At 41.3% G+C, this 16774-nt stretch overlaps 1 protein-coding gene across 5 annotated transcripts in view; it reads left to right on the forward strand.

The window, feature by feature from the left end:
* The window catches only part of slc4a4a (solute carrier family 4 member 4a), a gene marked incomplete at its 5' end in the record, with an annotated part of 69083 nt that overhangs the window by 10577 nt on the left and 41732 nt on the right, over positions 1-16774 (forward strand). For all 5 annotated transcript variants that reach the window (XM_080893339.1, XM_080893336.1, XM_080893338.1 and 2 more), the window contains 2 exons: positions 3578-3751; positions 14952-15087. In XM_080893339.1, coding sequence (XP_080749465.1) covers positions 3578-3751; positions 14952-15087 — 310 coding nt within the window. The remainder of the gene's footprint in view (positions 1-3577; positions 3752-14951; positions 15088-16774) is intronic.

Consider the following 16774-nt stretch of genomic DNA (forward strand, 5'->3'; position numbering starts at 1 on the left):
CCCCACTGCTGCTGTTCAAACAAGATAAACAAGATACAAAGAGGTATCAACCAAACCACCAGTTTAATAGTTACTTTAGTTTAGCAGTAATTAAATCTAACAACTAACTAAATGCATAACACAAGAATCCAAGGAAGTAAAAACTATATTTAAAGTAAATGACACCAGTCGTCCCTCCATCATATAGCAGGCTTTCTCATTTCTCAACCTGTACTTCCTGTATTTAATAGTTCTGCTTTCAAAGACCCCAAGCACCACGCACAAAACCTTAGGGTGGGCAAAACTTTAGGGTGTCACGAGAGTTTACATTTAGCTGAAGGCTCGTTTCTTAGAGTACATGAATTCTGTTTGGATGTTTCCCCTCCTTGGCACAGGATCCCAGAGTTGTAGATTAATCTTGTGTTTGCATGTTATCATGTCAACATGGGAGTTGTGCCATCTTTGCTGAACCAAAAGCACAGAGGGCAGGAGGTCAGGTGTGGGTGATGGTGGCTCGGTCTCCAGTTTTGTCTTCCTCTGTCTCCGTTTTTATTTCTGTCATGCTTTTTATTCACCACCTCCCACACTGACTTCAGATATGTGGTCTGATTAAGCACATCAAGTTTTTGAGATACCCAGCATTGACGTTTTTAAATATTAATATAACAACACTCCGTGTGGAATTTTAACCAACCATCCATTCTCTTCCACTTATGCTTGTCAGGGTCACGAGGCTGCTGGAGCCTATCCCAGCTGCATTAGGGCAAGAGCCAGGATCAACCTTGACAGGTTGCCAGTGTGCCGCAGGGCTCGCATAGAGACAGACAACCATTCGCATTCACATTCACACCTGTGGGTAATTTAGTTACCAATTAACCTGTCCCCACCAACTGCATGTTTTGGACTGTGGGAGGAAGCCAGAGTTTAGTTCTGAGAACAAAACAGAAGACCAGAGATGTGTTGAAGCATATTTCTGTCATTTTAGATGAAAAAAAAAAAAAAGAGTTTTAAACAAACCACATCCAGCCGACCCGACGGGCCAAGGAAAGAGCTCAAGCTCTCCTAAAAGTGACGGAGGTAAACGTTGGGGGGCAGCTGTAGATCAGCCCCTGGCTCAGTGTAATATTTGCTCTTCACTCTGTTTGGACGTCATCTGAAAAATGTAATAAATGATCACAGACAGAGGAGCACAACGCCCGACCACCTAAAATAGTCCCCTTGGTTTACAGAAGCCTTCACAGTTGTTGACTTTCTCCGTCCCTGCATCAGCTCGGTGTTGTGAACTGTTGGTGTCACTGAATTTAGATGAATCCCTAAAAATAAAACACAAGGCGTTGTGGTACGAGTGAATAATGAACACTGTTGTGCTTCTAAGAGGTCATTGTTTGTTGTGCTGAGGGGTTCAGCCATTTCCTGGTTGGGTCATGTGCAGTGCTTGGCTCAGCTTCGCCCGACCTGCTCCAAAGGAGACATTTGACACCGATCGCACAGAGCTTTTTGTTCCTGGAGCCCGTTTGATGTTTGCTCTGTGATGTTGCTTTTATTGGGTTTATTGGTGAAAATAATAGATTATATAAAACAGATTGTATTAGCTTAAGTTAAAGGTTTGCAGGTATGAGAGAAGATGATGAGAATTATTCTTATTATTCACATTTTTACTAATTTACTACAAAGAATAAACATCTGAAATGAAAAACAAAAAGTTTTTTGTAAAGTTTTGGTAAACTGGCGTTCATGATTATTTGCTAAGTATTAGTGGCGTTAAACACCAACTAATCTGTTGAAACTGCAAGAAATGAAGCGTGCAGAACTAAATTATTACTCTGTTATCACTAAAGTAGCTTCAGGGGCACTTCCGATGTTTGATGCTATGAAAGAAAGTGTGTCAGGATCAGATTCAAAATTAATAAACTAATTTTATGATCATTTAACTGACAATGTAACACTCAGGTACGTGTGGCTTCAATTCTCACATACCCGCATTAGTAATAAGTTTAAGTTTAGTAACTTATGTAAAAGTTTCTCGCCTTATTCTGCACACGTGTGGATGTACAGCGAAGCCTGCTGGCATGAACCTCACATCCATGCAAATAATATGTTATTAGCATGCAGTATGGTCTGCTTGTCAGCCTGTATACGAGGGATGTAGCCATGCAGTCGGTGGTGGCTTCACTGCAGAGTGTGACTTGATGGCATACTGCTGCCACTGTTACGCTGCTCTGGTGCCATCGCTCTGCTCTGATCCATGTGAGAAAGCTCGAACTGAGGTGAGAAGTGGTCAAGATCAGATCGAGTCCACAGGTTCCTCGTTCCTCGTCGTTCTTATTGTAGTGATTAAAAACCAGGCTTGGGAAAAATGCTAGAATGCTAAAATGCTATGGTGTGTTGTTAGGGATAAGAGAAATATTTTTAATGTGTATCTGCTCATTATATTGTTTTATGTACTTTAATAAAGGCTTGTAGAGCAAGGCCGCTTTTGACTCCCAAACTAAGTGCTCAGCCAGACTGAAAAACAGGAAGTTTTAGTGCACAGCCATATTAATAGATAAGACACTGAAATGAGGAACTTGCCATATAAGCAATGTTTGAGACTGTGTGATGTGTAAAGTACCAAAATCACACCTATATGAAGCACAGTTTATGATTCTAATGTTAGAGAGCTCTTGCAACTGGCGTTTGAGCTGTGCAGGGGTCTCTCTCTTCCGGAAGATGATTGAATAAAAGAAATGTCAATATTTTAACACACTATGAGTCGGTTTTCTCCGTTCTGTCATGGGGACAAAAGCATTGGGTTTAATAGTGTTTAGGAAACAGGAAAATATATAAGAAGTTGATCAGAGATGAAGAATTATGGTTAATAAGTTTTCTGTCAGTGATGTTTGATAGTTTAAAATTGTATTATCTAAAGGTCAGAGGCACATCTGCTCCACTGTTAGGCTATGTGTCCTGAACTTCAGCACTTTTGGGTGCCAATATTTGCTTTATTTATCTCAACATTGCATAAAAATTGTATGAACTTCAAAGTCCTACCTTTAAATCTTGTTTGTATTCTAAGATCTACTCTGCACTTCTGAGAAATATGCCCCCGACATATAATATAAATGAAAAAGATGACTATAAATGTCAATATATAAAACTAAAACTGAGCATTGTTAAATAACAGCTGACATGAAGCGAACAAATCCCCTCAGGAAAGCCACCGAACCACACCTGAATTACAAAAATAAAAACCTAAAATTGAATAACTGGTTTTCACTAACCAATAAAAATGGTGGGATGCTTTAACTTTTATCAGCTCCTGAAATGAGGTGTTTGAAAAGCACTGCTTTAACATCTGTGTATGTAGTGCAGACAGTGCATCTGGTTTATTTTAATGCTTTATAACAATGTAACTATTTTCCTCATTTAAATGATTATAACGTGTTGAGCTGAGGGCTGTATTCACAGGGTGACTATGAGCGCACAAGCCTTCATAGATATTCTGGCCTTGTTGTCATTTCTGGAAAGCTCGGACGTTTGTCTTTGCGGTATCATGGCGCTGTGAATTTGTCAGGATGTTGCGTGTCAGAGTTCATCTTCCTTTCTGCTTTATTTACAGGTCACCACACCATTTACATCGGCGTGCACGTGCCCAAGAGCTATCGACGTCGGAGGCGTCACCGCCGGAAAACCGGCCACAAGGACAGAAAGGAGAAGTTGATGGAGAATGTCTTTGACAAGTCGGAGACAGAAAACAACGACGAGGCCAGCAACAGCATCCTCAAACCTCTCAGTAAGTTCTGATGGACTCGGTGTCAGGCCTGATTAGAGTTCACGTCTGTCTTTGCTGAAGGCTGCTCTCTTTTCCAGAGAAAAACGCTTCTGTGACTCTGCGTGACCTGAGCAAAGTTGCTGAGTCCACTTAGTGGCCAGAAATAGCTTTGTATGTCCTGCTAAGTGACAAGTCTGCCTCGACAGAGGACAGTGAATTTCTTAGGAAGTCGTGGTTGTGAAGACGCGAATGCAGTAGTGCTGAATCGTCCCGTGGCTTTGTCATAATTTTAGACAGGAATATGTCTGTTTTGGGTATACGGTAGCATGTATGTTGTATGTGCTGGTGTTTGTTTTTTGGTTGCCTTAACCTTCTTAGGAGTGTAAAGTGCAAAACGCCCTCAGGCTGCTGAGATCAGTGGATGCTCAGACAACCAGCTCTGGCCAGTTGTGAGGAAACCAATAGAAGAGGCGGGTTATACTGGGTGACATAAGTATAAGCAAAGCTCTTAATGGTATCAGCATTTTTCTCGGTCATTGCCGTGTTCAAGTTAAAGTTTCAGGTCAAGTAAGACTAAAATCCTTCTGGCACCAGAAACCTTTAGTGATGTATTCAGTCACAAAGAGAAAAGCTCACGACTTAGTCAAGTGAACAAACTGAAAGGAAGCTCAGTGTTTTCGTCGAACTGCATGAACAGTTTGGTGAAGATGGGACTCTCCTGGCAGTTTTTGGAGAAACAGAGCATCATAACGCTGATGAGTCCTCGTGAAAACAGCTTAAGATGTTCTTGTGTTCTGCCAAGTCGTATAATGAGGCAGACCGCTGTCATTTCAAGAGAATGATGCAATTTTACACATGCCTGCATGTGCGTGATGTGACAAGAGGACTAAAGTGTGCCAAAACTGGATTTCACAGTGTGCCCACATCACTCCATGAGAGGGATTTTCATAAATCCAATCACAGAATAGATTACAGCCGGCCCATCTGGTTGGTGCTGGTCACTGTCCACATGCATGTTTAGCAAAAACTGTGTTTTTTTTGGTTTCTGGGATATTTTTTAAATTACAGTTAGGAGTATTGAACAGCATGGGGCTGAAGTCAACTGTAACTGGCTTTTATAGTGTATGAATTCATTTTTTTGGTATGTTTGTTTAGTAAGAGCTTTGTGTTTTTATTTGTTTATTGCAAGTAGAGGATGTGTCATGTATTAAAGTCTATGATTATTCATCATCAGTGATAGCTCACCAATCAGTAATACATGTTTCATATGGTAAATGGTCTGTATTTGTACAGCGCTTTACTAGTCCCTAAGGACCCCAAAGTGCTTTACACAACCAGTCATCCACCCATTCACACACTGGTGATGGCAGCTACATTGTAGCCACAGCCACCCTGGGGCGCACTGACAGAGGCGAGGCTGCCGGACACTGGCGCCACCGGGCCCTCTGACCACCACCAGTAGGCAACGGGTGAAGTGTCTCGCCCAAGGACACAACGACCGAGACTGTCCAAGCCGGGGCTCGAACCGGCAACCTTCCGATTACAAGGCGAACTCCCAACTCTTGAGCCACGATCGCCCTCGTATAAGTTCTAATTCGTGAAAGGGAAGGCTGTGTTTTTGTTCCTAAAACTCTCTGGTGCTGTCGGCGCCTCGATGGGGGAACAGATGAAACCTTACGCACTCTGATTTGTTGATTTGACCACTAATAAAATGTCCGTTTTATTAGCGGTCAACACTGTTTGCTGTGTGGAACACCACAAACGCAGAGCATACGGTACAGTTGGTGTTGTTGTACAATCGGCTGTTCTTATGTTTTATTGTACGTAAACAGACTTTTGCACATTGTGTTGATGTGCTCCATTTACTACTACACGCGAAAAGTCTCTCTTTTTAAAGTTATGAGCTGATTACTTCATAGATGAGTGCCAATTGTAACGTCAAGCTTAGCTGCATATATGAGTAACTTTCAGATTTCATTGTCGTCATAGTGAAATAACATGAAATATTCTCTGATCGATAGACTACAGGTAGGGGTGGGCGGTATAAATGGTATACGGTCGAAGCGATATGAATTTGGCCAACTGTAGAGATTTTGACTATACCGCTCTACCGCGATAGCGCATGTTGATGATGTCATCAAGCTGCACCTGTTTTGGTTGAAAGCATTGCCACTGTCACTACCCGATCTGTACCGAAAACCCGATCGGTACCACGCATGTGCAAATCTTACCTCACTTCCTCTCTTTGCCAACACTGCGACATTTAATGTATTGGAATGACACGGTCAGCGCCCAGTTAGCTGCTAGCATTTCTCGACAGCTCTGCCTCCTTTTCGACTGCCCGGGACATTTAAATAATGGATACCTCGTATACAAACAAATTCAGGCTTTTCTCCTCAACAGAGAGTGTCCCCCGATTGAACAACGACGCTGTAAAATAAGAAGAATGGCGCCTAATTACAGACTTAATAGTACAGACTTAGTAATGTGCCACGTGAAGATTCATCAGCCAGATTAAGTGTTTACTGATGACTGACAGTGATAGCGGACATCATCATCATTATTCCAATCAATCCTCTCCACACAGAAAAGCTTAAACACACTCGACTATCACTAAATCAAATTTAACACGCACACACAAACACGATTTGTAATGACGCAAATTGATACGATTGATGCATCTACTTAAAATCTTGTACGAGTTCGAATCTTAGTGATCGCAAGGTTAGAGGTCAAAGGTCAAGTTTTCTGAAAATCTTGTGAATGCGATAACTTGAGAGGTTGGAGATGTAGGAATTTGAAATTCATACTGTATCACCGGCCATCGGCAATATTTTTTAATTGATAAAATAACACAAATTACAGGTAATTTTAAACAAAAGGGCAGAGACGGGACAAAAAAAATTAATTACCTTGAGGGTTGATTTCATTCGACATATAGATTAACTACATTCACCGTCAAGCTTATGATCAGTTCTCCTGCAGTCATTTCAGTTTTTTTTATATACTGTCAAATCACAGCAACAGTTGTTTCAAGGTGCTTTATGAAGTAAAGACTGCAATAATACAGAGAAAACCCCCAAATCAAACAACATCTTGGAGCAACCACTTGGTGACAACGGGAAGGAAAAACTCCTTTTTAACAGGAAGAAACCTCCGGCAGAACCAGGCTCAGGTGGGAAAACCGCCTGCTGTGACCAGTAGAGGGTGAGGAGAGGGAGACGGGACAAAGACACTATGCTAAAGAGACCCTAATTTTAAAAAAGAAGACTTTATTAAATTCTTTCCATAAATGAATCCCCATCACCTCATGACATCCACAACATGGGTCCTCCCAAGTGTCATCCTCTACAATTGTAAAACTCAAATCTGCAGGCATTCAAAAACTGACAGGCATGCAGTAATGTCATGCTGTTATTCACTCCATGTTTGTCTCTGTGGAAAACATGGCCGCCCCCAGGGGAGGGCCGTGTTCTTTCTGAACTCAAATCCTCTTGTTTGGTCAGATGGACACTGCAGGGACTGCAAGTGCGTCCTCCCGGCTACGTGCATGTCCACTGCACAGCTTTCTGACCCTGCTCATTTTGATGAGTTTTGGTTTTTCCTTTTAAATCCTAACCTTTTACTCATCTTTTTCTGCTCTGGGGTCAAATGCTCTTTCAAAGTGGATTATAGGGATTACTTAGAAACTTAGCTTGCACACAGATAATAGCTTTAGTTTCTCAAAGTCACCGAGAGCAAGCTGTGATTGCTATAATTGTTTTTTGTATACGGATTCCTAAATGGAAAGAATGGAAACCTTTATGAGCTTTTCCTGTTTGATAAATGCAAAGATTTAGAGAGCAAAGTTTTCTTCTTATTCCTGAAAAGCATAAATGTGTGGCATGTATGCTATCCCAAAAACATTTCTAGGTAACAAGTTAACAAAAAAACTATGTTTACACCACAGGATGGTCTGTGGTACTTTAGGATTACCTTAATCCTAAACATATTCCAGCTGTTTGCTTACCTGGTCAACACACAAGAATGATTTTTAAAAAGAAACACTATACAGAACACTTCACTGTACTTTTCTGTGTGTTCACTGTAAAGCCTGAATGATTAAAGTGCTGCAAAAGTATGTTGAAAACTATAGATAGAAACATATCACACTATCATTTTATCTACTTTAGTTATTCTTCTACACTTTTTGACACAAACTACTGAGACATGCATGAGGACATGCAGAGGTTTGGTGTGACAGAGGAGGATGCTGGGGATCAGGTGAGAGGGAGGCAAATTCCCTAAAGGGAGCAAAAGTGCCATTAAACTATCGTGACATAGTAATTTTTCAGGGATCAATGCCATAAACGGCCACTGACGAGCTGAATATTCGAGGGCTTATTTGGATGCTTTTGGTATAATTTTGTTAGAGAACTTGTCTAATGAAGTGAGACAGAGCAGCGAGTACCAACTCATTTATTTTACTTGCAAGGAAGCAAAAGCATTTAAAAAAAAAAAAAAAAAAAAAAAGGAAGCAAAAGCATAATCTATGTAAATGCTCGCCCACACAATCCCACGAGTTTCATTTATACACTTCTTTGAACGTTATCCTGGTAACAGATATGTGTGCGACACTCTTGCAGAGAAACAGTTCAGTTACACAGTGAACTCGGACATCTGGATAACAGATAGCAGAGGAGCCACAACAAGGCCTGAGACAAGGACAGAGTAAGATTCCTTCAGCTTGCAGTAAAGAGTGTTGCATGGCTTTAATAATTTTTCCATCAGATATCTAATATTAATAACAATAACCTCATTATTATCTCATTTTAGCTGTCTTAGTGATTATCTCAGCACTTTTTGCCTAGTTCACTTATAGTGATTAGCTTAGCTATAAGTTAGCAAGCTACTGAAGCTAGCTAAAACATGCACACATGGAGTCACTGGACTTTTTTTTAATGATCCACATTTAACGCAAGCTGCAGTGTTTCAAAAATGTTTGTTTGAAGTATCGTAACCTAACAGTGTTACTGATGGGCCTGCAGGTTTTTAACTGTTTTTGCTGATGCTTGCTTCTCATTGCTGGAATCTGGTTTAATAACTTGTAAAATTATTTAAACACATTTTGTTGTAGTGTGCAGCCTACTTTAAATCTTCCTTTAAATGCACAGGCTCTACTTCATTGCATAGCAGATTGATATCAGCTGCTTCTCTGCCACTCATTTCAGTTTCCTCCACTGTGGCAGCTGCAGCTGGAGCTGCAGGCATCGTTCTCCTCTTACAACCACCCAACACCCAGGCACTCCACATTTCACTCTTACAGACCTATTCTGTTTTTCACCCACAAATTTAAAAGTGATGTGAACATCCAAAGTAAAGAGTAGACAGGAAAATGGGGAAGAGAGCAGCAGCAAAGGATCGCAGGTCAGAGTCCAACCCAGGCCGCTGCATTTCAGCCGTAAGGCTGAATCAACCAGTGAGCTAAACTGACAGCCGTATGGTTAAACAGGTCTCTATTTGAAAAAGTAACAAACAATCTGTTTAGTAATGCGTCTCAGCACCGCCTTCTTATATCAGTTAAACATGACAACAAAGTGGAGCGCGCTCCCAGCTGAGCTGTCGTACGCAGGAGTGAAGGTCCTGCACGAAATCGAGCTTTCTAACTAAGTAACAGCACATTTATTTCATGTGAATTAAACATTACTTGGGATGAATGTGGCTTGGAATCAAACTTACATTTGAGCTCAGTGGAGGCACAGAGAAAATGTTTTTTACATCCAGCACACCTGCAGACAGCACAGTGGTTTCATTTCAGGTTATTTCCCGCAGCTGGAATTTGTTATATTATTGGCCACCTCAGCTATCACAGCAAAATACCAGAGCTAGATGTTCTTGATATAAATACTGTGTTCTCAATGAATCACCCTCAGGGTGTCACTCTGTATTCAAGCCGGTCCCTGCTCGCTGCCTGTGTGCTAGCTCCTCTGCATACTGAATGTCAGACTTGAAAACATGTCCTGCACTTTTTTTTGCTTTGAATGAGGTGAAATGGAGACACAGATATCATTGCATGTGTGGCCAAAGACAATGAGCATGTTACTACATCCCATGTAGCATTTATACTGCACTGAGATTTTCAGAAAGGTCAGAGTAGATGGAAGGTATTTGTGTAGGATGCATGTCAAGAATGGGACTAAACAGGCCTTTAGTGGCAGTCGCACTAAGCTTTCTGCCGGGCAGCATTCTTCCTCCGTACCCTATCCCATGAGCCTTTGCTGCTGGGACAAAGTCCTCTTTGTGTGCCCATGGCTCTTGGCTAGAGCACACAGAGCTTTGAAATTGTGTTTGAACGATGGGATTTTCATTTCTAGCCCTCCTTTTCGTGCTTGCTCTCACCCCTCTTTGCTTTCACTCTGACTCAACCCGCACCCTCCCCACCAAACCCACCTTTCTCTTAGCAACTGGCCGAGTAGGACGGTATTGCTCTGACACTAGCACTATTTGTGTTACCTCTTCATTTTTATATTGGATCACAGCATCTATTTCTCATGAGAAATTTCAAAAATCCTCGGACACATTTTTGTGTAACAGCAGTTTAGGTTGCGCGCTGAATATTTAGCTGTAAAACTTTGGGGAATTCATTTTTAAAGACGCTTCTAATTTACAGCTACATATTTGCATTCTTTGACTCTGTTATAGTAACTTTGGGTGAATCACAACTCAAAATAATCCAGATTTGAGAACTGGTGCAGCTCGTCAGTCTAGCCTCATCATTTAAGCCACTTTTCTTCTGATTGTCTGCCTCTGATAATCAGGAGGGTTGAACTAAGATGATCATATTAAGTGTATCCCCTCTTGTTGACATCATGCAGAGCCAAGAATAGAAAGAATTGTGTGAAACAGCATTTTATACCAGTCTGAATTCCGAGCTTCCAGCTCACAGCATGTCCTCCTCCCCAAAGGGATTTTTTCCTCCCCACTGTCACCAAATGTGAACATCTACTCAGGTCTACATCACCGTTTGATTCTTGATTCTTCCAAACTGCATGTCAAAGGATCCTTGGGCAAGATGCTGAACACTGAGATGCCCCTGGTGCATTCATTAGAGGGCGAGTGTGTGCATGAATGTTAGACAAGGCGTTTGGAGAATAAAAGCGTTGTATGAATGTGTGTGATTGGGTGAATGAAGCTGGTAGTATAAAGCATTTTGAGTGCTCAATTAGAGTAGAAAGGCCCTATGTAAGTACCGATCCACTTACCATTGTACGAGGAAACGTGTGACAGGAAATAGAGCCATTCATAAAAGGCCCTTTAAAATGTGTTCCTGGCCTTATTATGAGGATTGTAGATGCCCCCTCACACCCAAACGTGCTTCTTTCGTTTCCCTTGTGTTAATTTCTTTGCTTGTGCAACATAGTTGATGATAAATGTATATGTAGCTCTTATTAGTAAAACCAAAATGTAAAGGCTGTAACTTGAAAATGCGGATAGGCATAGTAGTGGATTACAGCCGTATACAACTGCTTGCATGTTGGAAAAAATTCCTCTGGAAGCAAGTCTCACCACTAGGCGGCCATCTTGAAACTGCTCCGGGAACTTATTTGTATTAAGGTGAGGTTGGCCGTTATGAATGTCTCTCTTCCACAGCATGTCTTTATCCTGTCTTCCTTCTCTCTCCCCAACCGGTCACAGCAGATGGCCCCGCCCCTCCCTGAGCCTGGTCCTGCTGCAGGTTTCTTCCTGTTAAAAGGGAGTTTTTCCTTCCCACTGTCACCAAAGTGCTTGCTCATAGGGGGTCATATTATTGTTTGAGTTTTCTCTGTATGTATTATTTTAGGGTCGACCTTACAATAAAAATTGCCTTGAGGTTACTGTTGTTGTGATTTGGCGCTGTATAAATAAAATTAAATTGAATTGTATGTATTTTTTTATTTATTTTATGTAAGTGGCTTTTCCCCCTAGAAATTGCACTTCTAGCACCATCTTAATTTCCGTTCTGGATTATTTGAGAGCCATGCCTCTCTCTCGACATTTCTCTGCTGTTAGCTTGTCCTAACCCATGCTAAAGCTGATTTCTCCTAACATAATGCTTGGCTTCATCTGGAGTGTCTTTACTTTGAATTCACAGGAAAGAAAATAAATACTTACTGTCCACAGTTTGGTTTGTTACACTTAATGCCACTTTAAAATATTTCACGATGATTTTTGATTAAATATTTTGCACATTTGCTGCTCCTCTATTATTTTTTTTGCCGCTTCTTTTTTTAACCAGAAGTACCTGAAAATTACAGCAGTAGATCCTCGGTGTGTGGCCGCATCACTTGGCTCTTTGCACCCACCTGCCTGCCATTGTTTGCATGTAATTTTGTCCATACAGGTATTTAAAGCTTGTTTTAAATGTTTACTATAATCAGCCTAAATCGCTCTGGATGTGAGTGTCAGCTGAATGTGTGAAACACACGTGTGCTTTACTCCCTCTAAGATGTTATTAAACAGGTTGTGGTGTCTTAAGCTAGTTGCAGCTTGTAGAAATGAGTGAGTGTGTGTGTATGTGTGTATGTCTGTGTGTGCGTGCCAGCACAGTTTATCCCCTAACTAGTAATCTTACAGCTGCCTGTCTGGCTCATACCCGCTGCTGTTCCTGTGCCACAGAAAACACAATCGGGAAACTGCAGCCCTTCACCCCCTTTACTATTGGGCCATGAATGAATGAATGAGTCAGTGTGGTGGATGATATGATGTTAATTGTGTTTGCCAACATCTAAATTTGTCCTGCAAAGTAAAATCCAGACTCTTATAGTTAACTTGTAATTGGACCATGGTGGTGGCTTCAGAAGCTCCTACAGACTCAGAAGATTAAGAAACAAAAGCAAATTTTTACTAATTACCTGTTGAGAAATAAAGATGCTCCATGGTAAATATATCCATCACTGTAGTAGCTCTCTGGTGCTACAGTATTAGCAAGCTGTTGTGTAATCTGATCAGCTGGCTTTGCTATCACACAGAGACACACACACATGTGTGAGCAGAGTTATAATTCTGTGCTCTTAAGGCGATTCATTCCTGGATCTTTACCGTAAATCCAAGTCTTAACCCTCAAAAAAGCCACTGAAGGAATGGTCACTGAAAAGACCTGGGACTCAAAGTGATGCTAGTAACAACAGGGATGCAAGAACACCTCATTAGTAATGTCACAGAGTAAACTCGCTGTCCATATTTAACTTTAATCACTGCCTCCTAATATTTACTAGTTTTCTAAGTTTTGCATATAGCTGTACATACACAACTTCATTTTCAAAACCTTAATTCAGTCACGCTGTGATCATTGTTTCTGTTATGTTGTGTTTTGTTGTGACTTCGACGCTGTGGGTGATGTGGTTCCAAGTGTTTGTGTGAAGGTTTAGCTAGCAACAGCCTGCAGAGATGAATGTTGAGGGTTAATGTTGCTGAATGTTGATAAATGTTCATAGTTTCTTAACAGGTAATAATTGTGTAGAAACACTTAGCTCGCTATGAAAAACAGGAAATTACTGCAACATTTTCCTGAGTTTACACTTGCAAACTAGGGTAGTATAAAATGCATTTACCTTTAAACTTTGAAGCCATTTACTTTGGTAAACCATTAAGTTCATGCGACTTCTTAAGTGCTTCACATTCAAAGTACAAAATTTAGCATAGATATATTAAATTGAGAGTATTTACTGATTTACGCAGCTTATGTTTTGCAGTGTACAGTATTATCTACTAGTTTTGTGAGCAAATGTTTGCTTTTTTGGCTTTTTTGGGGGATCCGGGCTAAAATCTGAAGTCTCACATGTCAGGTCGCAGGAAAGCCTGGAGAGCCATCAGAACAGATCAATAGAAGCTGTAAAATCAAGCCCCCAACACCACATTAATCGGTTATTGAATAACCACGTTATCTGTCTAACTGCGATGCGTGCTGCCAGCTAATTAAAAGCCAGGGCTATTCATTCTGGATTTAAACATTTAAAAGCTGGAGCCCAAGACAAGCACAAAAAATATCAGCAAATTAGAATTACAGCCCCGCACTATTCACGCCACAACAATACTAGAGATGGCACGATACCACTTTTTTATGTCCGATACCGATACGTAATATCGGATCGGTCCATCTCTAGACAATACTGAAGTAAACGTTAAATTTTAAGATCAGCAAAATGTTAAATGAAGACATGATCTTAAATGTAACATGAGCTTCTGCATTGAGCAGTACAGAGTCTGAATTTCAGTGACATTTGCTTTAAAAAAGTTCAAGGTGTAATTTTGACATGTGATACCAGCCAAAGGACAGAGTTACTAAATAATAGTGATTATTAATGGTAGTTGTGCTCTTTTTATGTCTCACTGTTCAGTTTTAGGCACTCGTGGATACTGTGCAGGTTTCTGGTGTCTGTGTCTATAGTGATGTTGTGTGGGTCCAGTAAAAAGTAGGGTTCAGAAGCAATGTTCAGATATTGTCTGTTTCACTCAGTGAAAGACGCTGTTGTCACGTCGACTGTTTGCACCATGTTTAATACTGAGGAGTATTACACCGTTATTGTTCCTGCTGGAACTGTGCTGGGTTCACTTATGTGTCACTCTCTCAATATTCAAATGAGAAGACAAGAGGAAGGAAAGCCAAGCCTGAGCTGAAGAATGGACCAGTTTGTGAACCATTTCCTAATTGTTAATGAGGGGCTTCAGGACAGCTTGCCAAGGCTGGAGGGCCAATGGCGAAGAACTGTTTGAAAAGTGAAGGGGGGGTTGGGGGGGTGGACTGGGGCTAGCTGTTGGGCCACTGTCACTGAGGGGGACCCTAAACCCAATCAGCCCCCTCCTACCTGCTTCACAAAGTGCTGGAGCAGGCAACTGAGAGTTGCTGTCACTTCCACCGAAGATTTTAATGAGGGTCTAGCTGGTGCTTTGGGACTGTGGTGAGCCTGTGACACTTGCAGACTACAGTCTGTTAAGCAAACGCTGTGTCAGCTGACTTGGAGAGCAAAGGGGGGTCAGATTTTAAAGATGTCCAACAACAACAATAATCAAGAAGAGAAGGAGGAAAAAGAAGAGGACGCTGAAGATAAAAGAGAGGAGGTCACAGTGAACACTGCGCTGCTTCCACCTCCTACTGAGGTCAATGTGAAGAGTCCAGCTGAGGACGAAAAGCCAGTGCCCAAGCCCTTGCCCAACGGGCACCACTGCCAGCCTATGAACCTCAGTATCTTTCCTCTCTCCACAGTCTCACCAGCAGCAGAGAGGATTCGCTTCATCCTAGGTGAGGACGACGATGGCCCGGCACCCCCACAGCTCTTCACTGAGTTGGATGAGCTCCTGTCAGTGGACGGACAGGAGATGGAGTGGAAGGAGACGGCCAGGTAAGATCCTCTTTGTGTGTATCTGCTTTGTTAAAATCATATCCTTTCACGGAGTCACTAAAAATGTGAATAAAAATGATGAAAAACCAGCCTCACGTTAAGTTTTTATCTCAAAAGGAATGAATATTTGTTTTTTATGGAAAAACAGTGAACAGACATTTGAAAACAGCTCCAAGTTTAAAACTGAGCTCAGAGTTTTACTGGTTTCTTCTGAGTGGCTCTCTAGTGGGACACACTGGGACAGAGATGGGATGATTGTTTATACATAATTAGCAGTGGATGAGTGAAGTTCTTTCAGGAGGAAACAGAGTCTCTGGACCGCTGCTCGAGGCACCCAATCAGCGATTCATTATCCTAAACTCAGACATACTGTAGAAGTTTTGATTCACTGTTGTTTAAACAGTTTGCAGAAGTACTGCTGACATTTTTAGTGCACTTTAAAATTGCTTTTAATTAAACTCAGTGAAGCTTTTAATTGCTAAGTTCTGCTTTAAATCTAGTTGACTGTCGTTTTAAATTTGGCCTTTTTGCCAGCGTTTCTAATGACTGACGATAAAATTGTCCAGCCTCCGCCCCCGTGCCTACTGCACACAGGAAGTTATTATATATGACTGAAGGATCAGATGAGGGGCTGATCCTTCAGTCATATTCGGTCAGCTCTGGAGAAACTTCAGCATAATTTAACCTGCACTGGACCACATGTTTGAAACGCACTATGATAGGTAAGTGTGGCCTCGGGAGTAATGATTCCCATCATTTCATGTCAGCCGTCTGAAAAAATCTAATAAAAAGCAATAAAAAAGCTTCTACTTGATAGAAGAGGATGCAGCATATTTTTTCAGTCTCTAAAAATAAAAATCTTTAGCATACAGAAACTGTATGGAAAAAAAACAAACAGGCTGAGGACAGCAGTGCAAGAGTTGTAGTTCAAAATTTAAGAACTTGTGCAGCATCTCGCCGAGTACACTCAGAGGACTCAAACTGAATAAAAGCTCTGCAACGTGCCGGGCAGTGCTGACTGCCTGCCAAGTGCGGTTTTGGCAGCCAGATTAAAACCGCAGTAGAGAAACAGCCGCTCAGTAACACCTCTGATTCTCAGGTCTCTCACTCTGAGCTGTCGAAATGAAGAATGGCAGAAAAAATATAACAATGCAGACTCAGAATCCAGTTTTTTTCCCAATAATGAAAAATGAAAAATTGATTGATTTAAAAAATAATGGCTGACCCTCGTCAACAGGTCCACCAAGCGTACATTTGATGGCTCATAATTTGGACTAAAGAGCAAAAAGCATGAAATAATTCTTTAAGTTTGTCATATATTTGACAATATTTACTTTTCCTTTTTTTCCCAAGACAAAGTTTAATTAAATTTTATTCATACAGCGCCAAATCAACACAACAGTTGCCTCAAGGCGCTTTATATTGTATGTTAATGACCCTACAATAACACGTACAGAGAAAAATCCAACGGTCATGCCGCACTTTGGCGACAGTAGGAAGGAAAAACTCCCTTTTAACAGGAAGAAACCTCCGGCAGACCGGATGGGGTGAGAGAAGGGCGAGAGTACAAAGACATATTACAAGTATGATTCAGTGCAGAGAGGTCTATTAAAACATAGTGAGTGAGAAAGGTGACTGAAGAAGAAACACCCAGTGCATCATGGGAATCCCGCAGCAGCCTACACCT

Source organism: Rhamphochromis sp. 'chilingali' (genome assembly GCF_963969265.1).
Source record: "Rhamphochromis sp. 'chilingali' genome assembly, chromosome: 10".
In the NCBI taxonomy this organism is placed as follows: Eukaryota; Metazoa; Chordata; class Actinopteri; order Cichliformes; family Cichlidae; genus Rhamphochromis; species Rhamphochromis sp. 'chilingali'.